Source organism: Phaenicophaeus curvirostris, chromosome 13, assembly GCF_032191515.1.
Source record: "Phaenicophaeus curvirostris isolate KB17595 chromosome 13, BPBGC_Pcur_1.0, whole genome shotgun sequence".
Lineage (NCBI taxonomy): Eukaryota > Metazoa > Chordata > Aves > Cuculiformes > Cuculidae > Phaenicophaeus > Phaenicophaeus curvirostris.
The window spans coordinates 9,191,053-9,206,386 of NC_091404.1; the positions used below are offsets into that span (position 1 = coordinate 9,191,053).

General features: G+C 47.4%; 1 protein-coding gene across 1 annotated transcript in view; it reads left to right on the forward strand.

The window, feature by feature from the left end:
- CD99L2 (CD99 molecule like 2) overlaps positions 1-14,176 on the forward strand; it is a 32,167-nt gene extending 17,991 nt beyond the window's left edge. The window contains exons 3-11 of the mRNA XM_069867368.1: positions 330-359; positions 1,805-1,903; positions 2,346-2,426; positions 3,617-3,700; positions 5,986-6,048; positions 7,096-7,128; positions 7,233-7,349; positions 9,780-9,845; positions 10,295-14,176. Coding sequence (XP_069723469.1) covers positions 330-359; positions 1,805-1,903; positions 2,346-2,426; positions 3,617-3,700; positions 5,986-6,048; positions 7,096-7,128; positions 7,233-7,349; positions 9,780-9,845; positions 10,295-10,359 — 638 coding nt within the window. The 3' untranslated portion in view covers positions 10,360-14,176. The remainder of the gene's footprint in view (positions 1-329; positions 360-1,804; positions 1,904-2,345; positions 2,427-3,616; positions 3,701-5,985; positions 6,049-7,095; positions 7,129-7,232; positions 7,350-9,779; positions 9,846-10,294) is intronic.
- Positions 14,177-15,334: the final 1,158 nt, after the last annotated feature.

Here is a 15,334-nt window from a genome sequence, read left to right on the forward strand (position 1 = left end):
CAAAGACTGACTGTAGTTTGATTTAGCCCAGGAGTGGCCGGGGGAGCGGGAATCAACATCAGTGTGTCACCAGAATTCCTCCAGCTGACAGGGAACCTCCCGTACACAATGCAGCACAGGAAATTATCTGTCATTTAACTAACTGACCAGGCAGGGAAGAACAAAGCATTGGCAGCTGACTCTTGTTTTCCATGCTGTTCACTACGGTATTTGTCCTTGCTCTGTTTGCTGCTGTCTCCAGGAGTCTTAATTCCAAGCAGTTTATTACAGTGATGCATTTTTGGTGATGCCCATGACTAACATTTTCCTCCCTGTCTGTTTTGTCACAGCTACTCCTAAGGGACCTAGGAAACCAGCAGGTGAGACAAGTGAGACCTTATTGCCTGCACATCGTTTAAGCACAGCACAGAGTTTGCTTCCCATCCCATGGGGGTCTGAACCACACGAACCCCCCTGGGGGCTGCATGTGTGTGGCTGAGCAGAGGCTTTGGGACACCTTTGCTTACCTGTAAGAAAACAGGTGCCAGTGTACATGTCTGCACTCCTCCTGTACGGACAAAGTAAATGCAATATTGATATTTCTGTCTATGCTGAAGGCAAGTGGCATTGGAGTGTTTGTGGTCGTGGCTGAATTTAGCACACTCTGCAGTATCCTAATGGAAAAGACACAAATCACTACTCAGCTGCACAAGGGCTTTTGTTTCTGGCTGCACTGGCACCTGCTAGCTTTCCTTCCAGGAGGGAGCCCACAGGATATTTTCTTCCTTTTTTTTTTTAACTCTAACCTCTATGGAAAGGTCCAGCCTGGCGACATTTCCCCATCCAGGGAAAATGTCTCCCTAACTGTTTGTGCCCATGAGAGGTGCTGGCTGGCTGGCTGTTTCCACAGCATCTGCTCCAGTTGAGGAAGCTCCCTTGAATTCACTGGAGTTTCATTGCCAGCAGCTCCTCTGGCTCAGTGCTGGCCAAACATACCTATTTAAATATAGCGCGGTCACAAGAGCCCAGGGTTGCTCAACCCTGCAAGAGAAGCCTGAAAAAAACTGCAGCAGGGCAGCGCTCGGAAGTGAACCCACTCACCCTTGCATGAGGATTTTGGCACATATTTAAGCAAATCCAACTGTCTGCCTCCTTGGCCACCATGGTATTTGCTATGGACAAAAAAATCCAGGTGCCAGAAGCACATGCAGGGCTTCAGCATTTGGATCACAGCCCAGATGAGAGGCCATGTGATCCAATAAACTCTCCCAGGAAATGGGTGTGTGCTGAAGCTTTGTCTCAGCAAGTTTCTTCTTCCCTGGGGAGTGCTTTTTGGATGAGTGGTGGCAGTGAGGGGCTCCCACGGCGGGTTCCTGTGCCCTGACCCGTCTCCTGTGCATGCTCTGCTCAGCCCAGGGTCACTCATGGGTGGCTGTGCAGGGAGCAGGTCCAGCCACCAGCTCGATCCCCATAGCACCTTCTCATATACACCATCTCTTGGGAGATGCAGCAGGACACCAGCAGGTGTTTCTGCAAAATGGACTATTTTGGGGTTGTTTGGGATGTGTGGCAGCCACAGCTTGGATGGGGGGCATTAAACAATGGCCAGGGTGATCTGAAGGCTCTGCAATACAGTTGTGGTTGACCACTGGAGGAGCTGGATTCCCTTTTCAGCTCCATCTGAAGTGGGTGCTGGTGGCTTCCAGCAATGGTGCAACGTTGCTTGCACAGCACCCACAGACCCGCCCTGCAAGAGATCCATGCTGAAAGCCTCACATCACCCCTACAAATGATGGGGGTTTTAACAATCACTTCTCTCCTGCAGACGACTTTGATTTGGCTGATTACTTTGACATCCCTCCCAGGACCACCACCAGACCAGCCAAGCCAACTCCAAAGCCTTTCCCCAGGCCAGGGAAACCAGGTACTGTGCCCCAGGAAGGGAGTATGTATGCTTACTTTCGGGGCTCTGGACCAGGGAAAACGCTCCCTGAGGGAGCCGAGCACCATCCTGGCAGCCAGGAGGCTGGTGCTGGGTGTTGACAGCTGAGTTCTGTCAAGTTTTGGTAACCATCAACAGGTGGTGTTAAAAGCTGACCAGTTTGTTCTGCTCTGCTGTCACAACAGAGCTGGCAGAGGAGATGCTCTATGCTTTCGCTGATGTGCCAGGAGGGTCAGCACTGGCTTGTCAGTGTCCTCCCTCTCTCGCCTTCCACGCACCTCTACCTGAGCCATACTGTGGGATCAGAGGCATCTGAAGCCATGTAAAGACCAGAGTACTGAACCATCCCAGCATAGCCTGAGCCTCCTTGTGCAAGGGAGGGTTCAGAAGGTAACATCATTTTGGTCTCCTTCTCTCCCTTCAGACAACAGCTTTTGGGATGTCATCCGCACCACCACGACCAAGCAGCCAAAAACTACAAAAGCCCCTCCCAAGATTAACCCAGGTAAGTGTGAGCTCCCCAGCCTCCCTGGCTTCACCCAGGCTTCACTGCCAGTGCAAGCAGAGGCTTTGGGTGGTGCTGGGATGGTGGCACTGCCCCTCACCCCAGTATTACCGGTCTCTAGTCTATTTGTTCACGAGACACCTAAGGATAATAAAAATTAAAAAAACACTCAGCAGACAGGATATCCGGGCATTACCCTGCACAGGGGACAGGACGAGAGGGAATGGCCTCAAGCTCCACCAGGGGAGGTTCAGGCTGAACATTAGGAAAAAAGATTTCACAGCAAGGGTCATTGGGCACTGGAACAGGCTGACCAGGGAGGTGGTTGAGTCACCTTCCCTGGAGGTGTTTAAGGCACGGGTGGACGAGGTGCTGAGGGACATGGTTTAGTGTTTGATAGGAATGGTTGGACTCGATGGTCTGAGGGTCTTTTCCAACCTGGTGATTCTATGATTCTATTTTGAACTGAACTATTTTGCATTCCCCTGCGTGTTTTAAGGCTGTGGGCTTGCTCTCCTCCCTGGCACAGCACAGCGCACCCGTCCCACAGGCTGAGGGCATCCTGGCAGCTGGGAGCTCTGCTGCCTGCAGGGTTTTGGCAAAAAGCACTCTCAGGTTTAAAAAAAAAAAAAAAAAATACTGATTTTGGATCAGAATAAACTAAGGTGTGAGCCGGCAGGAAGGCTGAGGAGCTCAGGGTGGCTCTGTGCCATGGTTTTAGGTGCTATTTGGCAAAGGGAATAGCTGCTCTGTCAGAGCCCGGCTGCTCATGGTACCAACTGGATGTTTCACGGAGGAAAATAACACCAAGCAGTCAAGTCATACGCTCGCGTGGCACAGCTGGCTCCTTCAGCTCCACTGGCTGGGCCCTTGGGAGCACCTGTTGGGCTCCGACCTTTTCTCTCTGGCTTGATTTATCTGATTCCCTAGTGCTCGAGCCACAGCGCAAGGCTCCTTCTGCGGGAAGAACATGACTTTTCTCACCACAGCAGTGTGGGAGCACGAAACAGGGTGGGGTTGGAAGATCTGCCATGGCACTGCAGAGCAAAACCAGGAGATGCTTTTGTCGAGGGCTTCATCTCTTTCACTGACAATTTCCTTGGCAAAGCTGAGCGTTCCCTTGATTAACTAATTAATTGTCGAGTTCCCCAGCCTGTGGCCAGCACTGCTAACCCGGTGTTGTTTTCTAGGAAAGAATCCTTCGGATTTGGACTTGGCTGATGCCCTTAATGATAAGAACGATTGGAAAGATCCTGGGAAGACAGATAACACAGGTATGTTGACTTTTCCTCTCTGTCCCACTTGCCACCAGCCGTGTTGTCCCCTGGGACCTATGGGAGATCCTCCTTGGCCCCTCCTGGGAAGAGGCTCTTGGTGTAGGGGGCATCCCTGCCAAGTGGCAGCAGCGCTGCCTTGTCCAAGGCTCCTGCCTGCAGCCAGCACCCCCTGCTCTGCCCATGCAGAGGAGGAGGATGTTCCTGCAGGCAGCACAGACCCTTCCTCGGGGACTGCAGGGAGGGAATCACAGAATAACTAGGTTGGAAAAGACCCACTGGATCATCGAGTCCAACCATTCCCATCAATCACTAAACCATGTCCCTCAGCACCTCGTCCACCCGTCCCTTAAACACCTCCAGGGAAGGTGACTCAACCCCCTCCCTGGGCAGCCTCTGCCAGTGCCCAGTGGGGAAGGAGCCCCCATCTCAGTTGTCCTTGGCAGAGAGGGGCTCTGCCTAATGACTTGTTGCCTGTCTGCAATTTTCCTTCCCAGGGTCTCTTCTGGCCCATTAAATTGTGGTGACTGTGTTAAGTTCCCAGTCGTCCCCCTACCTGACAGCTATTTAACCAAGGGCATGTGCTCTTAGGGTTCGCAGTCATTGCCAAAACATAAATCTGGAGCAGGCTTGAGTCCTGGCATAACATATGCTATGGGCAGGGAGATTTTTTTCCCCGTCTCTAAAATACTCCGGTGAATGAATCATTTGTCTACAAGGATTGTTCCCTTGAGCACTTCAGCTAGAAAACAGACTTTGCACGGCTAGTTTATTGATGTCGAGATGGCTGTATACCCTGCTCACACGTGTAATTAATAGTCAGATATTTTATTATATTGTATTAACTAGGTGACTTGTCTGCACTTTGATATTCTGGGGTTGTTGAAATTTCAGGCTCCTGCAGGAAAGGTTGAGGTGTTGAACCGCTGGAATGTGGCACTGATCACAAACCAGCACACGTGTCCCCCTGTCGTTGCTGCACCCTGGACTGCCTGGGACCTCTCCAGGTTCTGGCATAGCTGGGGGCAGGGGGAAAGTTGTTTTTTGGTGGTAAAATAGTTCCAGGCTGTGAAAAGTAACCCTTCCCAAAGCACAGCATCAGAGAAGGAGCCTTTTGCTGGCTCGGCCTTGGGTCTCTTCTCCCATCATGGGCAATGCTGTACCCCGAGGCTCCTTCTGGGACTAAAGCTGAGGGGTTTAGCAGCTCCACTTGTTCAGCTACTGATTCCCCGACTGTGTTCATCTGCGCCTGTCCTGCATGAACTAAACATTCCCACTACAACCGTGTCTGAGATAATTTTTTCACCTGCACTGAGCCGTGCCAAGTGCTCAGTTCTTCCACTGGAGCTGCTCTGTCCTGGGAAGGAGGAGAGTTGGCTTCCCTGCCTGCAGGACCTTGGGCCAGGCTGGCACTACCAGGGGCTCCCTGGAGGCAGGGCAAGTGCACGCTGGTCCTATGCATCACGGCCACTGCACACACAACATGCCTCTTCCTCGCTCCTTGTCTGCCAACTTAGGCTGAACAGCCAAAACATTTCATGAACTTGCTAATAAGTCAGTTATTTTGGTTAAGAAAAATAATATAGTGGTATTTAAACTTTGATTCAGAGGTATTTCTTTCAAGCTAGATTTAAAGTCAGTTATTACCTTTTTTATGAGCTTAAGTAATTTAGGGTTAAACATTTTGTAAACGTTTGGTAATTGCAAGAGCAGCAGAGCTGCTGTACTGACCGCTGATCTCACTGGGGATGGAGTAGCTGGCTGACTGGGAGCTGCTGGTCTAAGTGGGAGCTCAGATCCCTGCTCTCAGAAAGCCCCACACGGCGCTTCAGAATAGATGGAGAGTTTCAGAGAAAATGCTCCAGAGAACAGAGCAGCCTCTGTCAGCCCAGCACAGAAACGTTTCCCTAGGAATGAGGATTTGCAGGAGGCCAGTCCCACCCTGGGTGTGTGATGCTCAGGATCTCCCAGAATTCCCATTTCCCGGCCCTGCCCATCCAAAGGCACTCGGTTTTGGGAATTCCTCTCATCCCACTGCTATTTTCCTTCCTGTTATGTTGTATTCTAGGCAGCTCTGGCTGCATTCGCCCTCCTGGGGAGGCAGCTTTGGTATTTTGCTGGGTGAATTTGGCTTTTGCAGGCTGAGAGGACGAGCTCCCCCACTGCCATGAGCACACGTTAGGCTTGTGCCAGGTCTCCATGGGGAAGCCTGTGGTCACTTCCTCCTGGCGGGGCCACACGTCCCTTTAAGAGCCAACCACCATTTGCTGTCATTATTTTTAAAGGATTTTCAGATGATGACCTGGCCAGCATCGTAGATGGCGGCTACAGTCCAGACAAGAAGAAAGGTAAGTGGTGACCTACGTGTGTTCATTTGCATTTGCATCTTGGGCGATAACCACCAGATCAACCAACCTCCTAGAAACTGCTTCGTGCAGAGCAGTGCTCGCTTTTTCACTGGGGGTGCCCCAGGGAGACACGTAGTTTTTGGCCTCCACAGTCACACCTTGTGCCAATGGTTGGAGCTGCTTATCCCATGGAGCTCTGCAGCTCCAACTACCACTAGGGAGGACAGGACCTGCATCTCCCCTGCCACTTTGGAAGCAGGTACCTGCCCCTGTGCCGTGGGAGGGCACAAGCCTTCATTTGTCCTCCACCATACAACCACCGATTGAAATAAGGAGGAAGCCCAGCAACAATCGGATAAGGCTGCGCATTTATGAGGATCCACAGCATTAAATATTAAAAGCAGTCGAGCTAAAAGATGAACACTACAAGCCCAATCAACATTTAATGAATCCCTGTGCCAAGGACAAACCGCATTGGAGGTATTAATACAATGCCTGACCTGCTTCCATAAATTCAAGATGTAAGTGACTTGCTAAGGATGGCAGCTTCCAGCAGGAGCGATTTCTCCTCCCAGCCCAGTTTCTCCAGGGAAGGTGATGTTAAAATAAACTTCAAGCCAAGCGAGGGTTTCCTGACATTACGGAGCTTAGCCAGTGACCTCTCTATGATGGCAGAAGTTGCTGTGTGACTATCTGACATTGTTTCATTTGTTCTTTCTTTACGCTGAGAGCAGCACAGGGCAGAGCTGAGGTTAACTGTTATGTAAGCAGAGGCTTCCCCACAAAGCTCCCCCCAAACTTGTGCTGTGGGATTGAGCTTCGCATCCCTCTGAGAAGCAACGAGGAGCTGCTACGGACAGCAGGGTGGCGATATGGGGCAGTAGAGACACTGCACCCCACAGGAGCGCGGGCTCAGCCTCAGCTCAGGGGTGCCCCTGGGGCTGCACGGCCACCCCCTCTGCGTGCCCACTCCCTGCTGGGCTTCCTGGCCTGGCAGCAGGAGAGCGGGGGGGCACGGGGCCGCTGATGGGCTTGTGTCTCTTGCAGGTGGCGAGGGCAGCACCGACACCAACTACAATGGTAGGTGCGCTGTGGCCACAGGGTCACCGGTGGGGTGGGATGGGTTGGGTTTGGTGGGGCGTGTGACCCCCTGCACAACACCCTTTTCTCTCTGCATCCCACAGACACACTGGAGACAGGGACAATCGCTGGCATCGCCAGCGCCCTGGCCATGGCACTTGTTGGGGCTGTCTCCAGCTACATCTCCTACCAGCAGAAGAAGTTTTGCTTCAGCATCCAGCGTAAGTTCCCCCCAAGAGCAAGCACCCCCCTATTTGACCCCTAAACCTCTGCCGTTTTCTGACCTGGAGACAGGCAGGGGTGTGATGTGGAGCTGGCAGAGCAAAGCCCCAGCCATGGGTTATTGAATCCTCTGCCTCATCAGGCGTTGCACAGGCAGGGACCCCCTGGCAGTGACAGCCCTGGGAGCCACTGCCACCCCCGAGCCTGCGCACAGCCCCTCGCACACACCCACAGTCACAGCCAAAGACCAAATCAGAGACGATGAGCAAAGTCAATATGAAAAAAACCCATCCCAAAACAAACAAACCAAAAATAAAAACCCCAAAATCTCAGCAAGAGCTAAAAGCTTACCAGGCAGCAGCAAAGGGAACACTGTGAGCATCTGCAGCTACAGCAGCCATGGGTGGTGCAGCCCACCCCACCCTCCTGCAGGTGTGCAGCAATCACTGCAATTAAGTGCAAATTAAGCAGCAAAGCTTCCTTTTTGCAGAAAGTGCCTTTTGCAGGAGGTGCCCTGTAAAATGATCAGTGTAAGGATTGCAGGAGATGTCCCGACACCTCATCCTGGCTGCCCTGGACTCATGCTGCCCGTTACGGAGTGGTTGCAAACAGCTGGAAAAATGCTAAATTAATCAAATGAAATCTCCTGTGAGTCTCCTTTGCTCTGGGGGAAGGGTATTCAGGGTTAGACATTTCTTCTGGAATCGTGCTATTTTCCCAGTTGTGCCTGAAACAAACAGGAGCATTTTGGTAAATTAGATCAGCAGGAAAAGTCAAATGAATGTGATGGAATGAAACACCCTTGTATATTACCCCCACTTAAATGATATTTTGGCAAGAATAAATAATTAAAAAAAAAAGAGTAAAGGCTTTGATGAGGGGGAAGCTGAGAGACACAAAGCCCCAGAAAGGCGGCAGGAAATTAAAGTTAATTATAAAGGAGGATTAATTTAAGCCATCAGACGTGGCATGCTGGGTTAATGTCAGGCCTTAGATGCATTGCAATGCATGTCAGAAATCTGAGAGCCGACAGCCACTGCAAAAGTGGCTTCTTATTGAAAAACATAAATTGCATTTGGTATTATCCCAGCAAAACACATGTCCTGAGGGAGGCACTGGCGGTGTGGGATGACCACTCGCTTGAAGCACAGAGGAGCAGGCTCGGCCTTCTTCCTTGCCCCATCATCCTTCTGCAGCGGTGAGGCTGCGGCTCCATTTCTTGGTTTTGAGTCTCTTCTGATGACCAGTTGCTGATTCCTCTAAAGGATGTGTACAACGCTGCTCTTCATCCCACTTTGTTTTCTTACACCATGTCTCCTGCCAGCCAGCCGTGCTCTGGGCTGCTGCTCAGCTCTCGCTCTCCCTCTGCCCTGAGCTGCTCGCTGCACCCGGCCAGGATGGGACCTGGCAGTGCTCCTCGGACAGCTCTGCTCTTGCCTCCGCGGCTTGGCCAGCTGCAAACGGCAGTGCCTGTGCTGGCATGGGGTTTTATGGGGCTTTTTTAGCTAATTGTAGAAACTTTTCTTCTCTCCTATACCTTGGAGGCTGCAGCTGCCCCACTGCACTGCTTTGCCTCAACCCTGGCACCGTCCCCTGCCTCCCTTCTTCCCCATGAGCTGCATCAAAACCTGGTGGTGAGGGTTAGCCCTGCCACACTCGGCACGCCCATCTCTGCCTCTTTCTAAAGAGGTTCTTCGGGGGAGCTGTAGAGGATGTCTAAGGTCCATATCACACCCCAAACAGTCCTAACTCAATCTTCTGTAGCTCTGAACCGGACCACGGTGAGCAGTGCCATCCCCCTCCCCTTGTGCAGCCTCTTGCTGCACCTCGCGGCCCCCCAGCTGCCTGGCAGTGCCCAGCCTCGTCCTTTGGCCAGGGCTGCACTTGTTGCAAGCATTGGAAACTTCTTTGCATTTAAATAAGGGACTTATTCGGGATTTGACACCCCACTGGGATCCTGCTTCATCGCCACAGCCCTGCTCTAAACTGCTTCTTGCAGCTCTGCATAACTTAGCTTTTAATGAGAACGATACCATCTATCTACGCTGAGACGCAGCCCCGCTGCACAGCAGTCTCGTCCCGAAGACGTACCTGCTCCATGCACTTCTAGCCTAGCGCCTTAGCACAGTAATTAGCTTTGCTGCCTCGCATGATAAAGAGGAAGCAAGAGATGCAGAAAAAAAGAGCTGCTGCTAGAAGCAGTGCCTCCTAGGCAAGCCTTTGTGGTCACTTTAAAATCCAGCAATGCTTTCTCAGCACTGTTCATGGTTTACTGATCTTTCTGTACTGCTGTCAGTGCAGAGAAGGTTGCAAAGAGGCATCTTAGCTTTTATAGCAGATAGGCCCATTACCAGAGGTTTTAAGGCATCAAGGCAAATAATTTTTACTTTCCACCCTCCCATCTCACTGTCTTTATTTGTATTTCTCAGAGGGACTTAACGCAGAGTATGTGAAAGGAGAAAACATGGAAGCTGTCGTAAGTGAGGAACCCCAAGGTGAGAAGCTTGCGGTCTTTACTCTGCCTGTGTCTGGCCACGAATGCATATAATCCACTGTCTTCACTGAGGGACTTTCTTCAAGTCCCTGGTGCTCTACTGAGGTGCATTGTCTCTTTGATGAAGACACCAATTAGGTGATGCTGCAGCTTTTTGTGAAACACCCACCATGGTTGTTTTCCCCCTTTATAGCAAACAAAGTAAAGTCATGGTAAGAGACCAAGGAGCTCACGCTGCTAACAGTGGCAGTTAATATTGAACTTCCATGTTTTCAGCGATCAAGTGTCTTATACAAGACACGTGAGCCTTCTTTCAGTGACAGATAATCAAGGCTGCCTCAAAGGCTTTTCCAATGTCGCATACAACCAACCAGTACTGGGTGCCTGTTGCTTGCTCTCTGGTTCCACCATGTGCTATCGTACTCATGATTTTTCTTTTTTTCTCCATAGTTAAGTATTCGGTACTGGAAACACAGTCAGCAGAACCACCAAAACAAGACAGTGTGAAGATGTAAAGCATGACCCGGGGCTAGGAAAGAATCAGTCAGCAGCAAACGGAGATCTTACATGCTTGTAATTTAGCTTTCTATTTAATTTGACTCCAAGGCTATTTAATGTGTATGTAAGCTTGAACTGGCTTCTTATTGCTCTAGGCGTTAGGGTTAGAGTAGTAGTATGTGTTTATTTTTTGTAAAGAGGTACATGTTTACATCAAAGTAATAATGTAGGTTTGATGTCCAGTTGTGTGCAAACCAACAGAAGGTGCTTCAGTAGTGGTCAGTTTTCAATTAAGGTATAAGATCTTTTTTTTAAGGAGCAGAAGAGCTTACAGGTGTGAGGCCAGTGAAGTGCCTGTAAATAGTAATCCAAAGCAATCCATCCAAAGCCCTTCGTAGAGCACCTCCAGACAACTTCTGCCATCAGCTACAGGCATGTCACTTCCAAAAGCAGTGATGAAAATGGCACATTTCCTGAGGGTAGACTGTGGTCCTTAGTGTAGCTACACCTAAATACGAAGTGCCTCCTTGTTCCAAAGCCAGGAGTTGAGAATTCTTCACCAACATGTAGTGCTGGGCTTCTAACCACAGAAAAGGGCCTTATTTTCATGCCAAGTCATAAATACAGGTAACAACAGTGCATGCAGTGTTCACTTCTAGCAAATACTATTGGAATGTTTGGCTGTGCTAGAGATGAGAAGTGCCAAGCAATACAGTTTGTCTGTGTGACATGAGATACCTGCACTGTTACTGAAATGAAAACTGTGTGTTTGGATGCTTTCAAGGACAGCTTCAGATCTCATTCACACATAAACAAATTACAGATTTGTTTGAAAAACAAATAAACAAAAAGAAAAATAAACAAAGAAAATAAACAAAGGTATCGGTTAAGACCTGTAACACTCACTACTGCAAGAGAAGACGAGCTTAGCAAGATGCAGTCCCCCCCACCTTCTTTTATCAGCAACTATTGAGAGCACTGCCTGGCAGTTGAGGCAGAAAATGGATATAAAGCTTCTTCCTGTGTGTCACTGACTAACCTTTAATCTCCTGAGGATCGGTCCTCTTATCACCATCAAGCGTGGGGTTCCAGCAGCTTCCTGGGAAGCAGTGGGCTGTGAGCAGTGCTCACGGGGCTCTGGGCTGCTGCCGCGACAGCCCCACGATCCCACAGAAGCGCTCATGCAGCTCTCTGCAGGGTTACAGAACCACGATCAAGTCCTGACCTTCGCTATCATGCCAAAATTTGTGCTTATGTCTCCAATCCCTCCCCAGCCCTTTTTTAAACTGCTAAAATGTGAACACTGCCACTTTCTGATATATTTTTCCAAATCAATGGTTGCTTAAAAAGCATGTTCTCAAGTGAAGGAAAATCACTTTTATATAAGATATATGCACTATTTGTATGTGTTGCATTCTGTACTGTTTTGCTACTGCCGTATTTTGTGAGTGTGTATTTAAAAGCCTTTCTCTTAGATGTACAAGTTTGCAGCTTCCAGGTAGACATGACTTAGAAAAGGCCTTGCCAGAAGGTGAATCACCCTAGGAGCTTTGCTGCCTAGCAGCTCTGTTTGAAAGGAAATTGCCTAGTAACATGGTTAAGGATTTTGCAATGGGCGCACAATTCTTTATGCTCTTTTTAACACTTGCACTTTTAATGCCTTACACTAGCTCTAGCAGAACAGCTACAGTGTATAAGGGAGATGAGTTCTAGGGCTATCTGGTGCCTCAGGTGTATTCAGGACACTTGGGCTACAACAGTACTGCTGGTAATTATACTGCTTTGCTTGATTAATGGGTTTGGATTAGAATACAACTAACTAATTATTGGCTGCTCAAAGAGTGGAAGCAGAGGAAATGGAGATGGGATGCACTCCGTGTTTGCTTGCTCCCTGAGAAAGATCTTCGTGAAGGAAGCAGGGTCTATGTGATTTGGATCATCACATGCAGCAGCTCAGATGCTGGCAGTGCCACAGCTGAATTTGTTACCTCCATGTCTGAATTCCGACACCTGTTTTTTGTTCTTAGCCAAACATATTTGAAAGCTGTAGCATGAAAAATATTTTTAAAAAGCTATTGCAGAGGAACTGTTAAAATACAGCATTGATGGGAGCTGTTTTTCCCGGCTCAGAGCAAGTGACTGTAAGTCTGTTTCTCCTCTTGCCAATGACCGTGTTGTCTGTAGGTGCAGACCATCAGATTTATTGCATTTTGGTTAACGTGCCCTCTCTGCTTGCCAACAACAGGGTGCCCAGCACTGCTTCAAGGGCGTAGCACCTACCCCTCCTTTAGGAAAGTTACAGTAGCACTAATGAACTGCTTGTGGATCTGATTTAGTAGTGGACAGGTATGGTTGAACTCGATGATCTCAAAGGTCTTTTCCGACCTAGCAATTCTATGATTCTATATGAGAAACAAATGTCTAATTCACAAATACTGCAGTTTTTTAATTAAAAAAAAATGGGGGGAGGAAAGCTGTTTCACTGAAAAAAAACCACCTAGTTTTTAGAACTCTGAAGTTGCTCCTTTCCCCAAGGGCTTTTCTATGGCTTTGGTGAATACTCATGCCTTACTGTAATTTCTAGGTGTGTGGAAAACCATAAGTGCACAGTGAAAGGCAGCACTTTTTAAAAAGTTTACAGTAACAGAATTCTGGATCTGTTTCTCTAGGATTTCAAATAGGAAAAGACTGACAAATACTGCAGTAAAGAAATTAAGCTTTGTTTTCTCTTCAAAATCGGACAAAAATCAAAGTTTTAATGTTCTAGATGTCTGTAAAAGTTCAAATTGCTTTTTAAATTGCAATACAAGTCTCCTTCCCCATCTGGACACTCAGACCAGTCTCTGAGAAATGGGCAGTTTATAAATCATCTATAATTTAGTCATTACAGCAACTAAGGGGGTTCCTGTGTGTTTTCCCTGTAGTGATCCAAGTTCTGAAACAACTGACCCAGCACTAACCTCTCTAACTACTTTCATTTAATGAATATCTATTGTCTTTAAATCTGGATATGGAATTTTTAAAGAGTACTGCACTTAGGTTCCGTGGTATGAATGTTCTCATCCTTTATAAAAAAGGGCCATAAAACACTAGAAAACATTTTTTTTATTCCATGAGCCCAGAAATTGTATGTACAGCTGCCCTGAGAGTTTATGTGCTGTGAGCACTTTTTCCTTATCACATCTCACTTCTTCAGCTTAGCTAAACTATTCTTACTAAAATGATTGAGAAAGGAATTCTCAGTTACAGAGTAAACAGAATTGAAGGATTTTAACTAGCTCCTTTTGTGTTGTTTATTCTATCAATTACTTGAATTTTCCTTTGGCAATACTGCAGTAGTTTCTTTGTTTTAGATTCTTCGGTTGAGAAGGCTCTGACACAAGTTTCACATATTTTGACACAATAAATTCAGTCATTTTCATGCAACTCCACTGTGGAACCCTTACAAGTGCTGTATTGTCATTCTTAACTACTCATTTGTTGTGATAAAAATGGAATTAGTCCATAATACCATTTCAGATTCTGAAAGAGTAGGATGAATCGACAGGCTAAGGCTTTAAAAACATGCTTCTGCAACAAAGGGGATTCAGGAAGAAATGAAGTTCAGAAACAACGGTCTTGTGAAATTAGAGAATCCTTGCTTTTGAGTGAAGTCCTTACTTAAAAGCAAGGCTTGTTTGCTGGTGCAGAAGCGATCTATACCAAATACAGGTTGACTGTTATGCTACAAAAAGATAAGATTCATTTTGCTAATGTGCATGTAAGGATCATGGGGGTAAAAATGAGGATTGGACTAGCATTGGAAAACACCAAATAAAACAAGTTGACCTGTAAGACATTTTGGACTTGATTTTTTTTTTTTTTTTCATTTTGTAAATGAAGGGCTGTATACTTGTACATAACTTCTGCTCTAACTACACTGAGCACTTTAAGAAAAGCCAAAAAGCTGGGCTTTGTGAGAAAACAAATATAATTATGAAAACTTTATTTTAATAGTAAAAATCAGGTATTTGCATGCACATGCACACACACACACACACACACACTCCAAGTAGTACCTGTGTCCTGGGCTGTCTTAGCACAGCTGGTTTTTGGTCTTTTGCACCACCCTAGCCTTCCTGTATTTGTCTTTGGGATATCACATCCAGTAGATGAATCTCCTGTGTACTGCAAGCTAAGCTTTTGACCTTTGTATAATGGTGCAGTGCTTAGTCTTGGTCAGAAAGGTGGTTTCTATCTCCAACTAGCTAATTCTGACTATCATGTCTTGTAGAAATAAAATTAATTCTTCCCAGCTGCTCAAGATCTGGCAGTGAAAAGAAGCCCAATGCTTAGTCCCACTTAGTTCAGCAGATGTAATCTCTCAGCAAATGGATATTCTTTTTGGTTTTTAACATAAATGCTTCACATGGGGAATACTACAAATTTCCCAGTTCAAGTTTGTTCTCTGCTGTAGGGTGTAGTGAATGGGAGCTGTTGATCCCTTACTTCCAGCTTATAGAGAACCAGCCATGCTCAGTGTCGCTACATATGACATATGAATTAGTACAGCCTTTCTTGGAAAAGGAGAAAAAACTAACACTTTAACTCCAAGAGAGGAAAGCTGCCTATGCAGGGAACAAAAACAGGCAGATAGGAGTGTTTACCAGCTTTAGAAGCCTTCTTCCATTTTAATGAAACAACAACAGAAGTACTGTTATCTACAAAGGAGGAAAACCTAATTCAGCTCTGAAACCAGACGAAAATGGCCAAGTGTCTGATGCTGATGATTCATTTAACTTTAGAATAAAAAAAAAAGTTTAATTTGGTCACCAAGGCTTCAGCCCATTCTGGGAAAAGAGGAAAATTCTACAGGTTGAATGCAACTGCTTGCTGTCTTTGCACATTCCCTCTATGAAAACCAAAAACCAAAGCAAAAGAAGATGCAGCTTTTGAATCAGGTGTTAAGTTCTGCCCTTGATGCATCAGAGAGGGAACAGGGTTCTACTCTTA